Here is a 17,327-nt window from a genome sequence, read left to right on the forward strand (position 1 = left end):
CAACTTGTTTTCGGAGGGGATTCTTAATGCTGTTTGAGTACATCACGTTTGGACCGGCCGAAGGTGGGAGGCGGATATCGAACGATGGGAACGAATCTGGTTTGTTTGCAGGGCTCGAGTTTGACAAGGTAGCACAGAAAATATCTAAAGATCATTTGATCACCAAAACGGCGTTCCACGTAATTCTCAATCGCCTATCGAGGGCGTGATGGAGAGAGCCAAGCAGCCATAGTTGCCCGGCATGGCTTGGCGACTGTGTAAAGTTTCATACCCTCGTGACCTTCCGCCTCTACGGGAAATCGTGGCCAATTTGATAGCATTTCTAGCTGGTTGAACCGCCCCTTTGCCCAGTCACAGAGGCGCCGCCTTGCACTCTTTCAACATGCCGAGGCAGACTCGGGCTGGGTTCCCTTCCCTTGCTGAACAGACATCGTACACACAAGCGCCATCATCAAGTGTTCCCCATCGCCATTGACTTGCCGCCCTCCCGCGGCAAAAAGCATATCTCAGCCATCCGCTCCGCTCACAACTTCGCAACAACAGGCATCCTCTCAGGAACCTGCACCACGATACCCGCGTCCTCGCCCGCGCCCGCAAACTCTACCTCCTGACAATCCTCCACGCCCACGCCGCTCGCAAACTGCGTCACGACAAAGTCAATTGCCGTGCCCTGCGGTCCCAGCGCAACCATGGGCGCATGCCACGTTCCCGCACCGTAGGTCACGGCCTGGCCCGGGGACGCCACAAAGGCCTTGAGGCCCTTGATGTCCGGGAGACCCCGGCCTTTGCCGCCGGTGGCCGGCGCCGGGAGGGAATCCGTCTGCGCGCTGGGGGTCGGGAGGGTAGGTGCCACGATGACGAGGTACGCCGCGCCGCTCACGGACGAAGAAGCGGAAAAGGGGACAAACGTCTGCGTCGTGAAAGGGTGTCGTTCCAGCACGCTCACCCTGAAGCGGCCGCCCCTGCTGGGACCGGCGTAGGTATACGGCAGCAGCGTCGAGATGGGCGGTTGCGCCAGGGGGGGCGCGGGCTCGAGCTGCCGTGCGGCGCAGGAGAAGATGCTCACGATGGGGCGGCCGGCGCGGGAGGGAGCTTGCGGGTAGAGGTCCAGAGGGGAGGAGACGTTTTGGTACTTTATGGCTGTGCCTTGGTTTGCGGAGACGGCGCTGAAGGAGGCGGATACGGTGGCGGGGAGGGAGGCGGCGGGGCGGACTTCCGGATGAGGGTTCTCGATCACGTCGCCGAAGGGGGCGAAGGCGGCGCGAGTGAGGGGTTCCGCGGGGATTTGGAGGGTGAGGGGGGTTGTGAGCGTAGTTGGCGGCATTGTGGTGGTTCTGGGAGTGTGTTTGATGTCACACACGGTGTGAGTTGGGTTCGTTCCTTGGTTTGATTGCTTGCTTTGGTTTGTCTGAAATGGCGGGTGAATTAGGGTATAGTATGGCTTGGTAAGTGGCGTATGAAGGAAGGGCGGGACGGATTGAGTTGAGTTGAGTGAGTTGAGGTCGGAGTAAGCTCGATGACTTTCATGAGCTTGGTGTTCGGGGTCGAGGTGAGAGGGGAGCTTGGGGGAAGCTTCCGCTTTAGGCATGGCCCGTATCCTCCACTGGGCCTCGGCGCATGGGGCCTGATGGAGTCTGATAGGGCCGCCGGCGACGACTCCGCGGGGTCATTAACAATTGTCATCGAAGCTTAGCATTCTCCAGCTCCACCCCCGTTGGGCGGCACCCCGGGGAACGCACTGTCTCGGAGTCCCCAACTGCAACGTCTCTCAAAGCTCCGGTGTAATTGTGTATGGATGGCCTATGAGACGCGGTCTTCCGGACTTTGCAGCACTCATGCTTGATCTTTCATAATCGGAGATATTGGGCCGAATTGCATAAAGGCTGTTATCATGGGCTCTAACTCATTCAATATCCGGGATCTGTGAAGGCACAACAAGTTGAACGCAGATCATCGGCAAGATTTACTCCAACATATTCCAGGGCTTTATCCTGGCACGATGCTCAACCATATGGTGTACTCTCTCTAGCGCGTTGTCACGAGATGCCGAATCTTTGAGTCATGGCTTAGCTCGGTAAACCTGTCCGGACTGCGACCATGTTCTCAACGCCTGGGGACAGCGAATTCGTTCTCGATGATCAATCTTCTGTCCGGCTTGCCGATTACCAAGAGAGCGCGATTCGGGACTCTATAAACATTGTTTGGATTCATGTTGATTGACTGTAGTAAGGAAAGCTGGAAAGGACTGCTCTGAAGGCTGGCCATAGATCACGGCAATCCTTCTGAGCGCGATAGAGCTCAAGTAACTGCAAGAGGCTTTCTTGAAGACTCTCCAGAGCTACCTTTTATGATCCTGCCGAGGTTGAAAACGGCTCGGCTACCTCACGGCACCCTGAGAACTTGAAGGGCCAGTTCTGGACTACTTCCAAGGCTTCTCGGCTGTCTGCCACCAACTCTACGTCGTCTGATGTCTCTTCCAAATCCAGGCATGTGTGGGGATAGAGTTGATGAGTACTAGGTTTTGGGGAAGCCTCGGCTCGAGTTTTTTTCTCTTTTCTTCGGCCATTCAAGGGTAAAGGTTCAAGAGTCTGTGTTACGAGGTTTGCCATGTACATGAGCGTCGCGGCAAATATGTCGACTATAGAGGTGCTCCTCGTGGTGAAGTTGCAAATCTCTCTACCTCTAATTGTATAGTCTGTCTCGTGCTATGCCGCAGATGGCAAGCCCGAATCCCCTTCCTCGCTGTTTTCGCCAACTTGACGGAGTATCCTCTCAAACACATCAAACTTCAACTCCATGATGCCATCGTGATCAGTCCCGGGAACAACACAACTAGAGAACTCAATCACGTCACGGCGCTGCTCAGCCCTCCAGCAATCCTCAAACCACTTGGGACCCTTATCAACACCAATCATGTGGTCCGCCTCCGCCCAAAATACATCAACCTTGAGCTTTGCAGCGCCCTTGACGACGCCAACATCGGGCTTGTGTTCAGCCTCCGCCAACAGGGTGACAAGCTCGTCATAGTCCTTCCATGAGCCCCAGTAATCCGAGTGCCCCGCCCTCTTCAGCAGCAAAATGGCATCCTGGCTGAGCCCTCTCGTATCTTCAGAATACACCTTTTGAATGAGCTGCGGCCAAATCTTCTCCTCAAACTCTGCCATGGGGTTCACTTCCACCGCAGGAGGAGGCGTAGGATCGGCAGCAGAGCCCATTCGCATCGACGCAGGCAGCAACCCGCTCACAGCCTGCATACTAGGAAAAACCCCACTCACCGCGCCCGCTACCGGCGCAACATGCTTCAGCGAGAACCCGGCGAGCGCGTGGAAGCCGCCCAGCACGGTCTCCGGCAGCCCGCCCGCGAGCGTCATGAGCGCGGCACCCGAGCGGGACTGATGGACCCACGGCGCGGCGAGGGCCACGTAGGGGCGGTCGGGGGAGAGGAGGTGACGCAGGTGGAGGACCGTGTTGAGGGCGTAGATTGTGCCGCCGCTGTGGGCGGCCAGCGAGACGTGGCGGACGGAGAGGTGCGCGAGGAGGGCGGGCACGATTTCGAGCCAGAGGCGGACGCGGTCGGGCGCGTCGACGTGGGTTGTGCCGCCGAAGCCTGGTCTGTCTGGGTGGATTATGCGGACCTTGTGTTTCTTTGCCAGGGCGTCTTTGGCGATGTGAAGGTAGCGGCTGTATGTTCGTCAGACCTTGAGCGATGAGGTGTGCCATGATGTGCGAGGTGTGTTTATGAGTGAGATGATTGGCTTACCTTCCCAGGAGGGGACCGCACAAGAGCAGGACATGCTCGCGCTCTGGGTTGTCCAGGTTGCGATATCCGTAGTCGCAATACGTGACTTTGAATGGATCCGGGCGGTCATTGCCGGGGGGTAAGGTGAAGGACTGGTGGAATCTTGGATCGTTGAGGTACTCTTCCGGGCCCGGATCCGTACGCGGTGGCCCCGATTGAACCGGTTGATGGGCGTTCTGCGACGCCATTTCCAATGGTGCGTGAGCCTGCATCGAATGATCTAGAGTGGTTTGCTCACAAGCTTTTGTATAAAGTTCACTCCACAGGATCAAGGGACGATTTCATTAACAAAGTTGTCGATGATGTGCTTCGAACGAACTTCGCCGGTTTGTATGGGGTGACCTGGACGGCCTTTTTTGACGTCTCCCGAGTGTGCCACTCGTTAGTTGGCCGAGGCGGGTACCCGGGCTCCTAGTGCTTATCATCAAGGTTGGGTGGCGTGGAGGAAGGATTCCGCCGTAACAGCGCTTTTCTTTTTCTTCGCCAGACTCGATTGGGAAGTTGTCTCACTGTTTTCCCGACGCCAAATGAGAGAGGCATCGTCAGTCCACCAAGTTCAATAAGAGAATTATAATCCAGAGTTTCTCGGCTATTGCTATGGATAGGTAGAAAGTTTTATTCTTCAGCCGGGTCTACAGAACCACGGGATCATCACTCTTTTGAGGGCGAGGTATTATTGACCATCACCAAGTGAGGAATCGACGGTCATAGTTTCCTCGATATGAGGACGAGGGCTCTGTCGAGGAGATGAAGGATAACGTCACACCATTATTATCAACCTCTCTTCTCACCACGAGAAGTCGTGATGGAGATCTACATTGGGTAACTTTTAGAGAAAGGGCCCCAACAAAGCTCCCAGTAAACGCCACATCTAGAGGCATCTGCGAGGAAGAAGGCAAAACTTCTAAAGGTACCTCAGTATTTAGAAGAGATAATGGCACCCGGGTATTCACTAGATATATCAATTCCGACCTGACCCTCGGGGCTATCCCACAAACTCACGCCAGAGTCAGGTCTACAACGACATCATGACCCTTTGATGTACCCTTGAGAAGGATTCAGCGGCTCGCAAGGTTGCGTGCCTTGAACTTATATAAAGCCACACCTCAAGTGATCTCCTACTGAACGAGGCTTGTTCAGTATACAATCTCCCGGCGCGAGCACAAGTTTGCATCGCTCGTCAAGCAGGGAGAACTCTCAAAATTCTTCCTTCACAAGTAGTCATCAAATCATCATCATACCAACTGAAAATACTTGCCTTTACACATCCAACCCAGGCAACATGCGTACTTCCCTCTTCCTCGCCGGCATCTATGCCACCCTCTCCGTCATCGCCACCCCAATCACCCCTCCCCCAACCGACCTCAACGCCGCCAAACCAGAGCCCCTCGCCCAAGACCTCGAGGGCCTCGACGTCGACAGCGATGCGTCCTCTATGGCAGATCCGAAGCCAGCGACCGGGTGGCCAGGCTACCCAAGACCGATAAACAAGGACAACCCAGCCCCCAACAAGGACCCCCGACCGTACACCAAGAACCAGTACAAGCAGTCTCAGGAATATAAACCCAAGTTCGATTTCCCGCAGCCTCGGCCCAAGCCGGATAACCCGTTCAAGAACCCCAAATGGAGGATCCCGCCCAACAACCCCAACACCTTCAAGGACAGAAACCCGTTCCGGTCGTGGCCGCACAGGGATCCGTTCAAGATGCCCAAGAAGAACCCGTTCAAGCTGCCGGAGAAGAAGCCCGAGCCCAAGCCCGAGCCGGAGGTGAATATCGAGCCGATGCCGAAGCAGCCAGAGCAAAAGGACGCAAAGCCCGAGCGGTACCCGACTCTCGAAGAGACGATACAGAAGAATGCAGAGCCGGCGCGGTACCCGACTCACGAAGAGTGGACCGAGCAGAGCAGGGAAATGGCTATCGCGAAACAGTATGATCCGTGGCACGGAAATGACAAGAGCCCGGATGCGGCACCGGAGAATGAACCGACTTATGAGCCGCATGAGCAGGATGCCCGAAGGGTTGGGAATTAGACGTCGATTTGTGATCACCAAGAACACGGACGTCTCTGCTGCTGCATCTTTTTGTCTCCCACGTCTGAGAGTTTGAGGATGTTCGGGAGAAGGAGCGGGAAGATGTAGAGGCGCGGTGAGGTCAATGACGATAAGCTCTGGATGTTCGAACCTGTATGTTTACCAAGCCATAGCGCGTTGTTGGAACAAGGACGTCAGGTGCTCATCTCTCAGTGCGAATTATTTGAGCTTTCAAACGATAAATGTAGGCAAGTAAGCATGTTGCTAGAAGCCGTTCAGTAGTGCTTTAATTCTTCTAATCTACAACCTATAAAATCTTTTAGTAAAAGTGAATTCCAGCCAGTCTAGCTACTCAGACATAGCATATGGGAGATGATGCCACGGTTTGTTAGTACTGCGAAACATCCAAAGCCAACTCCCTGTAGCACAAACCAGAAATCCATTGTCGGGATTGTTTACATCACATTTCGCAACTTTACCTCACGGACAATATTTCTCTGCGCGATCCTGAGCAGCTCCTGGCCTAGCCATACCGTCGAACATGGAAAAGGTTGCTCCACAGATTTGTAGCCCCCGTACTCGACAATACGAATATGTCACCTTGACGGATTTCTGTCACTGCAAAGTCGAGAATCCTGGCGTCACCAAAGGAAATAATGTATTCTAAGCGCTGTTCTCACCAGGAGTCGGCAACTCCCAGAGCGAAAACGTAGCATCATAGCTATAGCGGGACGGACCTCGATTATTGAAGAGCGAGAAACATGGATACCAAGTGATTACTGAGAGAAGAACATCCGGATGTGTTGATGGCTGGTGAGAACAAACGCCCGCCAGCTATACCATGAACATCAGCAGGATCTTCCGGGCCACTTTCCAAGCAGCAATCCTCTTGACGGTCTTGTAGAAGTTGTACATACTACTTCGGTTGCCTGCCACTTGGCCACAAGCTTGAAAGGAGATTACCGATCGCAAAGCTCCAAGGGGTGGGGCTACTATGTCAAGTTGTGTGATACTCTTCTTACCCTTCTACATACAAATCACCAGCGCAACACCTAAGACAAAGCCCATTCACTTTGTCCTAGACCAATCTTGCCCATCAGCTCCATATACCCCAGCGTATAAACGCCAGCCCGAGACGGACATCAGCAGCCGAGAGACAAGACCTCTGCATTTCTGGTTCTCCAGTAATGTTTCCAAGTATGCTACCCGATGAGTATGAAGTCGATACACAGATCACCGACAACAACTCTGGCGAAGCGCTGATAATGATGATGATGTGGACGAGCCTCAAGTCGTTGCCAAGAATCGACGGTGCTCCGTCCGCTTTTGCTAGAAACAAGGGGATGAGGACTGCTTGGATATCTGCCCCGGGCATCGAAACAGCCTGGCATGTGTTGAACGGTTGCATTGGACGTTGGTCAACATCAAGTTGGTTGGCTTCTAGAGGTCTTGCTTTGGCCGCGGCTCGGCTCCCTCTTGTACCTACCTGCGTGCCTCGAGAAATTCAACTAGGACAGCCACAGAATAATAAGAAAGGGGCTGATAAAACCAGAGGGATCAATCTCAGCTTCCTCGGTGAACCAGAGGCAATGTGCTACATCAACCAGGAGCGTCTGTTTGGAACAGCGCATAGAAGGAAGGGGACTCATCGTCGACGGCTGCGCGCCTGTCTCGTTGTCGTACTGTCAACTGATTGAGCCCTGACTTCTGGGCACGCTCATTCGCGAGCTGGAATCCACGGATAGATTTCTTACACACTGCACTTTGGATTCGAGGATCGGAGGAATGCACTGTCCAGCTAAGCGATTTCCATCGTATCAAAAGCGGGAAAAGACATCCAAAGACATTCGAAGCATACTGAATAGAAACTTCGAAAAGAATCACGCACGAACCAATGTAGCAGAAGTTTTCACATTGACGTGTGCACTTCAAATCCACCTCAGCATGCGGCTATTCGCTACAGAGGGAGCCATATACGTGGAAGCATGTCTCTCCATGTCACAGAACAAGTAGAAGAAGGTGACGAACCCAGATGCCAACGTCTTTGTTTTGCCTACATTCCATGACGAGCGAGTCCACTGCAAAATCCTACAAGCTATTTGCCAGAAAACAAAAGATCAGAACGCAAGGTTTCGGAAACAAATCAAAGGAACCGCCTCGACCTCGTCCTCGAACACCTCATCGCCAGTCCCCAACAACGACTGGCTCAACTGCGATGAACGTCACCCAAAGTTGAGCAAGCTACCGGAAGCTAATCAGTATGATTCAATCACTCCAGAAACCTTTTCTCTCGGAACTTTCATTACAGATCACCAAAAGAAAATAAAAGTCTAACCAATGCATAAAGCATCCAACTTGGACGTGGGCAGTAAGGAAGCGGAACTATAGCAGAGTTCGAGAACACAACCAACAACCCTAAACTCATGACCCCGCTCTCTGGCAGAGAGCCAGCCATCACATCGTCAATTTAAACTCCTTCCACCATAGGGCGATGGAAACAACCTACAGCAGGTCGGAAAATAAAATTGCTTACATCAACGCAAATCAGCAAAAGTCAAAGATCAAGCGCATCCTCAAACACCACCTGATCGGCAATCGGATGAAGCATGTCGACAGGAGGTACGTCTGGATGCCCCGCAGTGATGAGCACTCGGCCGGGGTCGCGACCAATGGAGAGGGCCTGGATAGCCGACCTTCTTGTAGCGGATCTCAGCCTTCAAAATCATCCAATGACCCGGCGTTGTGGCAGAGTGGTCTAATGCGCAAGACTAGAAATCTTGTTCCTTCGGGAGCGTCTGTTCGAATCAGGCCAACGTCGACACTATCTTTTGCCAAACCCCCCAAGGGCTCTTGACCATTCTTTTTGTATCCCACGAGACCGATAGGAACGACTCGGGCCCGATTGGATCTGCGCGTAAGATGCAGAGTATGGGCGGTCTGCAACGCAGAGACTGTGAAGAGGATCAGCCTGTCACGGTCGCAAGTTCGAAGATCTGAAATGTGTCCCGCACGTTTTGGAAACAGACAGGGGTATGCCAGTTTACCGCTGAACAGAAACGTGTAACTCTGGACTGAACGGAGAGGCGAGACGGCATCAGGTTGTGTCCATGTTCCGACGTCTCGAGTTGAGGGGTCAGCGCTCAGAGCGAGGAGTAGTTAGACCTTGAGCCACCTGACTCGATTTCATCTCGACATCTCGTTTGGGCGCGTTGCTGAGTACGCCAAGCCACGGATTCAATGCGTGAGTTTCTCTTTACGGACGTCTTGCTGTTGGTCTGCTTTTCGTTCGGGAAGGTCTGGCTAAGTTCGAAGAGATTCTCGGGTGATGGGAAATAGGGGGAAGAAACGATATCTGAGCGATAGGCCACTGATTGGAGATCCTCATCAGCGAGCTACCCAAGGTACGGACGGGCTGGCAATGATTGATAGTGGACAGGCTGCGCCGCTGACCGCATTAGTCGGTGTGGCCACCTGAAAGCCGCATTCCCGACGATATATTCCCGCGCTGCACTCGATAGGGGGTTTCTGCGGAAACCAGCTAAAGTGTCACGCGAGCTCTCCATGATTTCTAGAAAGACGTGATGATTAAAGGGTCTCGGATCGTGTCGCGTCGCGCCTTGGATTCGGTAATCGACGGTGCTGTATTTAGCACCGCCATTCGGCGCTATATTCATCCTCTGGTACGAGGTTGCCTGCACTAGAGAATGCGGCCTGCTTCCAAGACCAGCGGTTTTGATCTCGCGTGATAGCAATTGGGGCGAATATGAATTATTGGACGCAATAACTCCCGCTTGACCAGATCTGAGACGATCCAAATGACGAGCAGTTCAAGAGCGGGCCTTTGACAAGTGGCCAAGTGCGATTTCAAGGCCAGTGTCATCTCCCGCACGGCGTCTAAGAAGGCTCCACGAGGGGTAGACCTCATAGCCGTCGAGTTCGATAATGGCAGGTCTCATTTGCCGCCGAAGATCTGTCAGATGACGGTGAGGGGCCCCAAAGGTACTGAGATGAACCTCCACTGTGACCAGCGACGTTCTCGATTGCCCAGCTCCGTGCGTCTTGATTTGATGCCATCGATGCTCGACAATCTGGAATTTGGCCAGAGGAAATAGCACTGAGGTCGATGATCAGCCAGTGAGCAGACAGGGAGCCTCTCTTGGGACGAGGTGGAGCCAGGTCAGGGGTGGGTAGACTGGGTGGGTGGTCAGAGCAGAAAGTCCAGACCAGTGAGTTCGTTGGATGGTGAACCAGAGATTTCGGTCTCGTTCAGTGCCTGCCCTAACCGTGAAAGAGCTCCATGCGGGCAACTGGAGCTATGCAGCCGGAGCACAATAGCTTTGTGGCGCTGAACCATTGTATCGCCAAGGACCGAGAGGAAAAGTCACCTTCTGTAGTACGGCCCGGCCGTCAGGCGTAGGGGGCAGCAGGGCGCCAGGAAGTGAGCACAGCGCGTTAGAGAATCCGAAGCGTTAGTGCAAACTTGTGCAATTGCCAACGCGGCTTGGAGCTGCAGCTAAAGTGCGGTGTGATGGGCGATTCCCTGAAGAAAACGGTAGCATAGCAGTAGCATGACAAGGCGAGCCGCGAGTGCATGGAAAAGCCGGTGACCTGCTGCAGACCCTCCCCCGAGACCCCGTCTGACGACCAATATTGGCTCCGTTCAACCCCGGGTCCAAATGCTCTGCATTTTCTGGAGCCTGGACCGAGAAGCGGCGGAGAAGAGTGCCCACTTCTTCCACAGGATGCCGCTTGGCGGTTGGTTCAACGGGCGCGTGGGTGCATTGGTATTGGAGTCGCTGTCGCAGTAGTCGGAGGGCATTGCTCAATGCCGATAGCTCTCCATACAATGCGGCCACATTCCATGCTACGCAATGCCCAGTTGTGGGCGCCGTACCTCTTCGGGCAGCCGGTGCTGGAAGTTTGCAAGTCAAAGACCGCAGCCTGATTGAACCGGGCCTCTTATTAGCAGAGATGACGTGAACCAAAGTTTTCACGTTTGGGGGCTCCAATGACACGCGTCTGAACGTGGATGGTTCAGCGATGACTTTTCTGTCTCCACGACGACTGAGACGGTTAAGAGAGGCTGATATAGTCCAAGGCCGAGCAACAGCAACATCGCTAAGGTTGATCGTTGATGACAATGTTTGGGCTTTGATGGCTCGCCTTCGCCGGTGCAAAAGGCCCGTGGTTTGATATGTGACAGCTTGGCGGTTGAGTAGAGGCGGGTGATGACAGCCCGACTGACAGTCGTGACAGCGAACCGCCGTTTTGGCAACAGAGCGTAACGGACGTGATGGATGAACGAGCGCAAGGCAAATGACGGCGATGGAGGACGAGCTTGAGATCAGGCCCCTGAGCCTCCGGAGTAGCGTTGACGATCGAGAGTTCCTAGCGTGAGCTTGTCGATGGCACCAAGTCCCAAGCACGAGGCGGAGGCAGGTGGATGGAAGCCGCCAAAAGCGCAGACAATAACCGACAGAGTTGCGGGCCGATATGGTTCGTACTTTACGCCTACTTACGGTCAGGTCGCATCTTGCAGTTGCAGTGAAGACCTGGAGTCGCGGCCAGTGCCAGTCAGCAGTGCCAATTGCAGTCTTTTTTTTGCAGGTCATTAAGCGGTGTGGAGTCCAGAATGGAAACCTCCCACGTCGGGATAGATCCACCTCCTCACCTGCTCCTGCCCTGCTTTAGCTTGATAGGAACGCTGGAAGGAAAGTGGCCCAGCGATATGATTGCCCGCGGTGACTAAGACGAATGGACCGGACCTTAATAACGGCGGAGTGGGATTGCCCGGCCATTATTACCTGTTGCTGGCTCTTAATGCCCGTTTAGCCAGGGGAAGCAAAGCCACTAGCAACGATAGGCTTCTGGAGGACAGTGGAGGCCACGAGGCCCCACTGACTTGTTCTGCAAGGTACCCGGCCCTCCAATTCACTGGCTGCAGGTACGAACCTGGAAAGAGGAAGTGCACACCTGGTGACTGCCCTGCAAAGTGCAAAGCTGGAGCGGGAAGGAACTGTCCCGGGTGTGTACCTTCCTCACCTTATCCCGCGTGAGGCGACAGAGAGAGAAAGAGCGAGAGAAATCCAAGAAGGTAGGTACTGTTGCATTCAGTATTCTCCAATGTGACTGGTCAGTCGATAAATAAGGCACGTTACGTTAGGTTCTCCAACAGTTGGAAGGAACCACAGCAATCAAGAGAAAAGGAGGGTTCGATTGCAAGGCCAGAACGCAGCAAACTCTTTTGGGTAATGCCGTTCGTGTTGAGTAAAATTTGGCAGAGATGAACAGAACCATATTAGGACGAGGTCGTATTCGTCGCCCATTCGAGCCGGGCGGGAAGTTGGTAGAATCCGCAAATGCTTCTTTCTCCTTTCTTTTTCCGTCACTGCCAATGCTACGGATACATACATTTGCGCAACGGTTCGACAGTCATCGACTCATCGGTCATCGGTCCCGTGTCTCCCACATCGCTCCCACCTTATCCCGAACAGCATCATTCATATTTAGAATCATACCTCGCCGGATTCCGAAAAAGCATATTCATGCTGAGTTGCATCAGTCTCTAAATATGGACTGGATATAGATGGATGAGTGGGCTCATTGCGCAACTAGTGTGCCTACGGTCCACGGGTACACAGTAGCTCCCAGTATGGATGCCATGTTTCCCGTAGCATCCCGCACCTTAGATAATTAGGGGACTCCGAGGCAGGTATCACCATGATTGCGGCCTCACCTGAGGTGTGTGTCCATACTGAACTTAGCACTATGTATATGCACTCACACAAAAATAAGGGTATGAGCAATTCTCCGGCCCTCAGCTTGAGTGAAGTGACGAGGGATGAGGCATGCTCGCATGCGGCAGAACAGCGCCTTTTGTCCCATCCGCCGCTGCCAGCCTGCCCTTCATTGTTGCTTGTAGATTGCTGGGAAGAGGACCTGAAACGAGCCAACACTGGGGAAGGCGGTCATCATCCTCCCCATGTGGCATCGCTGGCCTGCTCATCGCCTGCGTCGCGTGCGCCCTGCCTTGGTTCTGCCTTGTTCTTTGTTCCCTCAGAATGCGGTAGCACTGGGGACAGGTCACTCCATGAGTCCGTACCTTACATACGGCGAAGTACTTGTCCCAATCACCATAGTCAGAGTTGATTACTCCTCCCCAATGTGGACAAGGCAAAAACTGTAGAATGCAGGTGAGAGGGAATCCAGAAAGGATGATTGCCTCTGCAGGGTAAGAACGCCGTGGTTTGCTGATCCACCCCGCGCCGTTCCAGGTCCCTTTTCTCATCTTTTTCATCTACGACAATTTATCTGGTCTGCGTTTAACTTCTAAGGACAAGAGGAGCACCACCTCTTGAACCCTTCATCATAGTCAAACCCCGTTGCACGCAGCACGCGGCATGCCATCGGACATTGGGCCCTTTGCCCGTCTCTCCTCTCATGCTATCCCGTCTATGACTGTCCCTCTTGTCGCAGGTGAACAAGTCTGCTCCTTGCGCAATCCTACTGTCACGATTGATCCTCGACATGGACCAGTCGCCTAAAGCCTAAACAACGAGCAAGGACTGTAAATCCTCGCAAATCCCTCGATGATGTGTCTGCTGCTGCTGTGCCCCTCCTCGTCTCGTCTCTTCTCCCAGTGTTTTCCTCGTCTCCAAGCACCCATCACATCACATCACATCACCATTGTCTCCGTCTCAGTCTCAGTCATACTCGAGGACCCAAGGTGGCAAGAACTGTAGTCCTTCCGACACTTCTCCATCACATCAAACCTCTCTACTACTTGCCTTCCAATCCACGGATAGGTGTCTCTGGGTGTGCCTCTCTCTCCGCCCCTCCCCTCCATCCGGACCCAGCTCTATCCTTTGCGCACAGAGAGATGCACCATGCAAACACCCCAGATCCCTGCTTGATGCTCGTCAACCGCCAGGCCCAACCTGGCATGGGCCGGACAAGGCCGCCAGGGGTTCTCTCGACAGCCACTGTCTGTGCTTCTCTCTGACCACCCACACCACGAACAGGGGTCGCCTCTCTTTACTGGCCCTGAGACGCTCGTGGACGTCTCCTTTGCTCCCCAAATCCACCAAATGTCCCGACACCCTCTTCCCAACTTCGAGACGTGAGACGCAACAGCTCTTCCCCAAGCGACTCATTCTCAGACCAGCTTATCCCGTCCCGTTTCCGTCTATAACCATTACAACAGCAATAGCACACAGTCTTTCACACCCTCGAGGCTCGACTGTGCACTCACTCACTTACCTGGAGCTCGTGTTTCTCAACAGCTGCGCTGGTCCCAAAACACGCTCCAACATTGCATCCTTGACAGCAACCAAGATCCCGGGACTCGTGCGAATCTGCAGAAGCGCTCCGCCTCCAAAAAGAAAGACCTTCAGACACCGCTTGGGTCACACGCTCACCCTCAACATCACTCACAGTTTACCCATACACCGCTCACACCCGTGCCTGGGAGTTCGCCTGCAAACTGCAACGGGGGGTTCCAGTCGTCCACCACCCCGTCACAGCAAATCCACATAGTTTCCGATCTTAAGCTGGAAACAAGGCGCGATCGTGCGTCCCACCACCATTAAACTTCCAGGGACAACGTCAGTTCACGTCACTACCGCCCTTTTCTCGCTTTCTAGAAACACTCAAGAGCCGTCTTGCCCCCATTGCCCCGTCTGCGACTTCTCATTCTTCCGCCACATCCGCATTGGGATTGCAGACCGCGCCTACGGAAATCAGCTTGATGCGGCCTCAAATGTGCATGGGAATACAGACGATCTACCTTTAGTGAAAATCCGGAGAGTTAGGGCGTATTTGCAAGAAGGACAACGGGATCAGTAGCCAAAATGGCCTTACCAAGGGAGTCGAGCTTTATGCCGGCCATCAAATGCTCGTCATGCGGCCTCGATGTGGAAATTTCCATGATGGGCGAGCACGTCTGCGGCGGTCCAGGAGCAGAGCGTAAGCTATTCACACTCGATCTAAATCTTACGCAGAGTCAAGCTCACATCATTTACAGCATCGGCGCCGCCAGATCGTCCAGACAGCCTGGGCTCATATGATCAGCCGCCGCCGTTGGACAACAAGTACGGACGCATGGCACCTCCAACATTAGATACTAGTGCCGCCAGTATGCCAATAAACCCATCTTGACTCCTCGCGCGTAGTTGGCTAACCGAAGTAGATCTCCCATACTCGCGGCAAGGGCAATTAACACCTATAAGCACATCGACTGGTTCAATCAGCATCTCACCCAAGACACCGAACAGCCAGGCTATGGGCCGCAACGACGACTATTTCCAACCGCAAATCGCAAACGACTACAACTCAAGCCAACAATCTCGACGACCTGGAGGATACGGGGCATTCGATGATGGGGACGACTACGGTTCTGAACAGATGTACCCAGGTGAACAAAAGAAGCAAGCGCCAAGTCTTCTCCAGCGTATGAACACAATCGCGCCGGGGCCTTTCGAGATGGGCAGGAGAGCGGGAGGAAGAGGAGCCACAAAGAACGCTTTCGCCCCTTCGAGACAGGATTCTTTGACTCCGGATGACAACATGACAAACGACCGGCCACTGACTTCAGCGTCCAACCACTCCTTCATGTCTTCTGGAAGCAGCAACGCTGGCGGTATTGCGCCACCGAGACTACCAAGAAAGAATGATTATGGAGGATTTGGGCCGCCAGGAACAACCCCCGAAGATATCGAACCCGAAACCTATGTTAGCCGCGCAGGCACCTTCCCGCGACCTAGCGAACCTATCGAGCCGCCTCTGAGAACGCCCTCAGCACCTCCTACCCGATCTGACAGGCTTAGAGGACAGCCGAACGGCGGAGAGCATGAGAGGAAGATATCAATGGGGCCCGACACATCGAGAGCTCCGCCGCCAAGAACGAGTCTTCTGCGCCCGACGACGTCTGGAAGGGATGGTGCGCCCCAAGTGGACCTGGCGAGCGAGTTCGGTTCATCAAACCCGTATCACACTCCTTCAGCTTCTACGTCGTCCGGAGCGTCCATGTTCAGCCATGGTCGCCAGGCCAGTTCTCAGAGCAGCTCACAGTCCAGCCCGGCGAATCCACGTGTACGTCGAAACCCGTCAGACGTGACCAACTTTGACAACTTGACGAACGACATTGAGTCTTCCATGGAGGCTATGAAGTCTCCTGGTATGCCGCCGCCACCACCCCAGAAACCGCTGGCGAACCCGTACTCGAATCGTCGCGCACCGCCATCTGTGGACCTTCGAGATGATCCAGCTGTGCAAGGAGGCAGACCCCGTGCGAGATCGCCACTTGCGACTCCAGACTACGACCGTCGCAACCCCATGGACCGTAATCCCATGGATCGTTACAACCAAAAACATGAGCGTCAAGCCAGCGATCAGCGCAGCGTTTCGTCTCCGCCCCGCAACCGGCCCTCGCGAGGCAACTGCAAGTCTTGTGGCGATGCCATCACTGGCAAAAGCATTTCATCCTCAGACGGCCGTCTCACCGGACGCTACCACAAGGCGTGCTTCGTCTGCACAACATGCCGAGAGCCCTTTTCTTCAGCGGAATTCTACGTTCTCAACGACAAGCCTTACTGTGGTAACCATTATCACAAGCTCAACGGCAGCTTGTGTGGTTCCTGCAGACGTGGCATCGAGGGTCAATACCTGGAAGACGAAGAACGCATCAAGTACCACGTCGGTTGCTTCCGCTGCGGCGACTGCGGGATGTCCTTGTCAAACGGCTACTTCGAAGTCAACGGCCGATCATACTGCGAAAAGGACGCCTGGCGCCGCATGCAACCACCGCCTCGAATGGTCAACGAAGAGCGACGAGGACGCTCCCCTGGTGGTCTCGGTGTTCCCGGACAAGGTGGCCGTCGACCCAGTAACGGACAGACCGGCATGAGACCACCAATTGGCCTTCCTCGCGGGCAGAGAATGGGTCCCGGTGCCGGACTTGCGCCGCCCATGCCGCCTACCATGAACAAGCGCATGACGAGACTCGGAATGATGTAAACCGCCAGGAATGCCAACCCGCATCCTTTCCGACTAAACGTATTCGATTCGTCGTATATGAATCATCATTTACAATGCATTTTTAATACCCCACGACACGCTTACGACCACGACACAAACCTCATCTCAACCCACCACATACACTTCCATTTTTTGTTTACCATCTGAGTTTTATATACCCAGTCCTTTGTGGACTCTGTTGATACCTGCATCGGACGACGCGCTTGTCTCGTCTCCGTTTTGAGCATGAGCTTCACAGAAGCTCTTGAGGAAGGGGGAAGCCATTCACAACATTGGAGTCATTCCGGATTGCATGGCAAGAAGAAGCAGAGGAAGTACCTTGCAGGCGATGGGGTTGCACACGAGTGCTTGTACAAAGCTAGCCATCGAAAGAGGCTCGCCGGTTTTGAGACCATAACCCGTAGCAAGCCCCAAGAGAAAGATCAATCTTGAGTCAATATCTTCAACTATTTGCCAGAAATT

At 54.0% G+C, this 17,327-nt stretch overlaps 5 protein-coding genes and 1 non-coding gene across 6 annotated transcripts; 3 read left to right on the top strand and 3 right to left on the bottom strand.

The window, feature by feature from the left end:
• Positions 1-523: 523 nt before the first annotated feature.
• CLUP02_10353 (ureidoglycolate hydrolase) lies at positions 524-1,324 on the bottom strand (the record flags this gene model as incomplete). Its single annotated transcript, XM_049289329.1, has 1 exon — positions 524-1,324. One exon carries the CDS (start codon positions 1,322-1,324, stop codon positions 524-526), a length of 801 nt encoding a protein of 266 aa, XP_049146474.1.
• A 1,381-nt stretch (positions 1,325-2,705) lies between these two features.
• CLUP02_10354 (uncharacterized protein) lies at positions 2,706-4,011 on the bottom strand (the record flags this gene model as incomplete). The annotated part of the gene is made up of 2 exons (XM_049289330.1): positions 2,706-3,681; positions 3,761-4,011. The coding sequence occupies 2 exons, from the start codon at positions 4,009-4,011 to the stop codon at positions 2,706-2,708; spliced, it is 1,227 nt and encodes a 408-aa protein (XP_049146475.1).
• A 1,070-nt stretch (positions 4,012-5,081) lies between these two features.
• On the top strand, positions 5,082-5,831 carry CLUP02_10355 (uncharacterized protein; the record flags this gene model as incomplete). The annotated part of the gene is made up of 1 exon (XM_049289331.1): positions 5,082-5,831. The coding sequence occupies one exon, from the start codon at positions 5,082-5,084 to the stop codon at positions 5,829-5,831; it is 750 nt and encodes a 249-aa protein (XP_049146476.1).
• A 2,736-nt stretch (positions 5,832-8,567) lies between these two features.
• On the top strand, positions 8,568-8,649 carry CLUP02_tRNA167. Its single transcript has one exon. It is a non-coding gene; the product is annotated as a tRNA-Ser (tRNA).
• A 2,300-nt stretch (positions 8,650-10,949) lies between these two features.
• CLUP02_10356 (uncharacterized protein) lies at positions 10,950-11,443 on the bottom strand (the record flags this gene model as incomplete). Its single annotated transcript, XM_049289332.1, has 2 exons — positions 10,950-11,219; positions 11,351-11,443. The coding sequence occupies 2 exons, from the start codon at positions 11,441-11,443 to the stop codon at positions 10,950-10,952; spliced, it is 363 nt and encodes a 120-aa protein (XP_049146477.1).
• Positions 11,444-14,680: 3,237 nt separating this feature from the next.
• Positions 14,681-16,844, top strand: CLUP02_10357 (LIM domain-containing protein; the record flags this gene model as incomplete). The annotated part of the gene is made up of 3 exons (XM_049289333.1): positions 14,681-14,795; positions 14,854-14,964; positions 15,019-16,844. The coding sequence occupies 3 exons, from the start codon at positions 14,681-14,683 to the stop codon at positions 16,842-16,844; spliced, it is 2,052 nt and encodes a 683-aa protein (XP_049146478.1).
• Between the last annotated feature and the right edge of the window lie 483 nt (positions 16,845-17,327).

Source organism: Colletotrichum lupini, chromosome 5 (assembly GCF_023278565.1).
Source record: "Colletotrichum lupini chromosome 5, complete sequence".
In the NCBI taxonomy this organism is placed as follows: Eukaryota; Fungi; Ascomycota; class Sordariomycetes; order Glomerellales; family Glomerellaceae; genus Colletotrichum; species Colletotrichum lupini.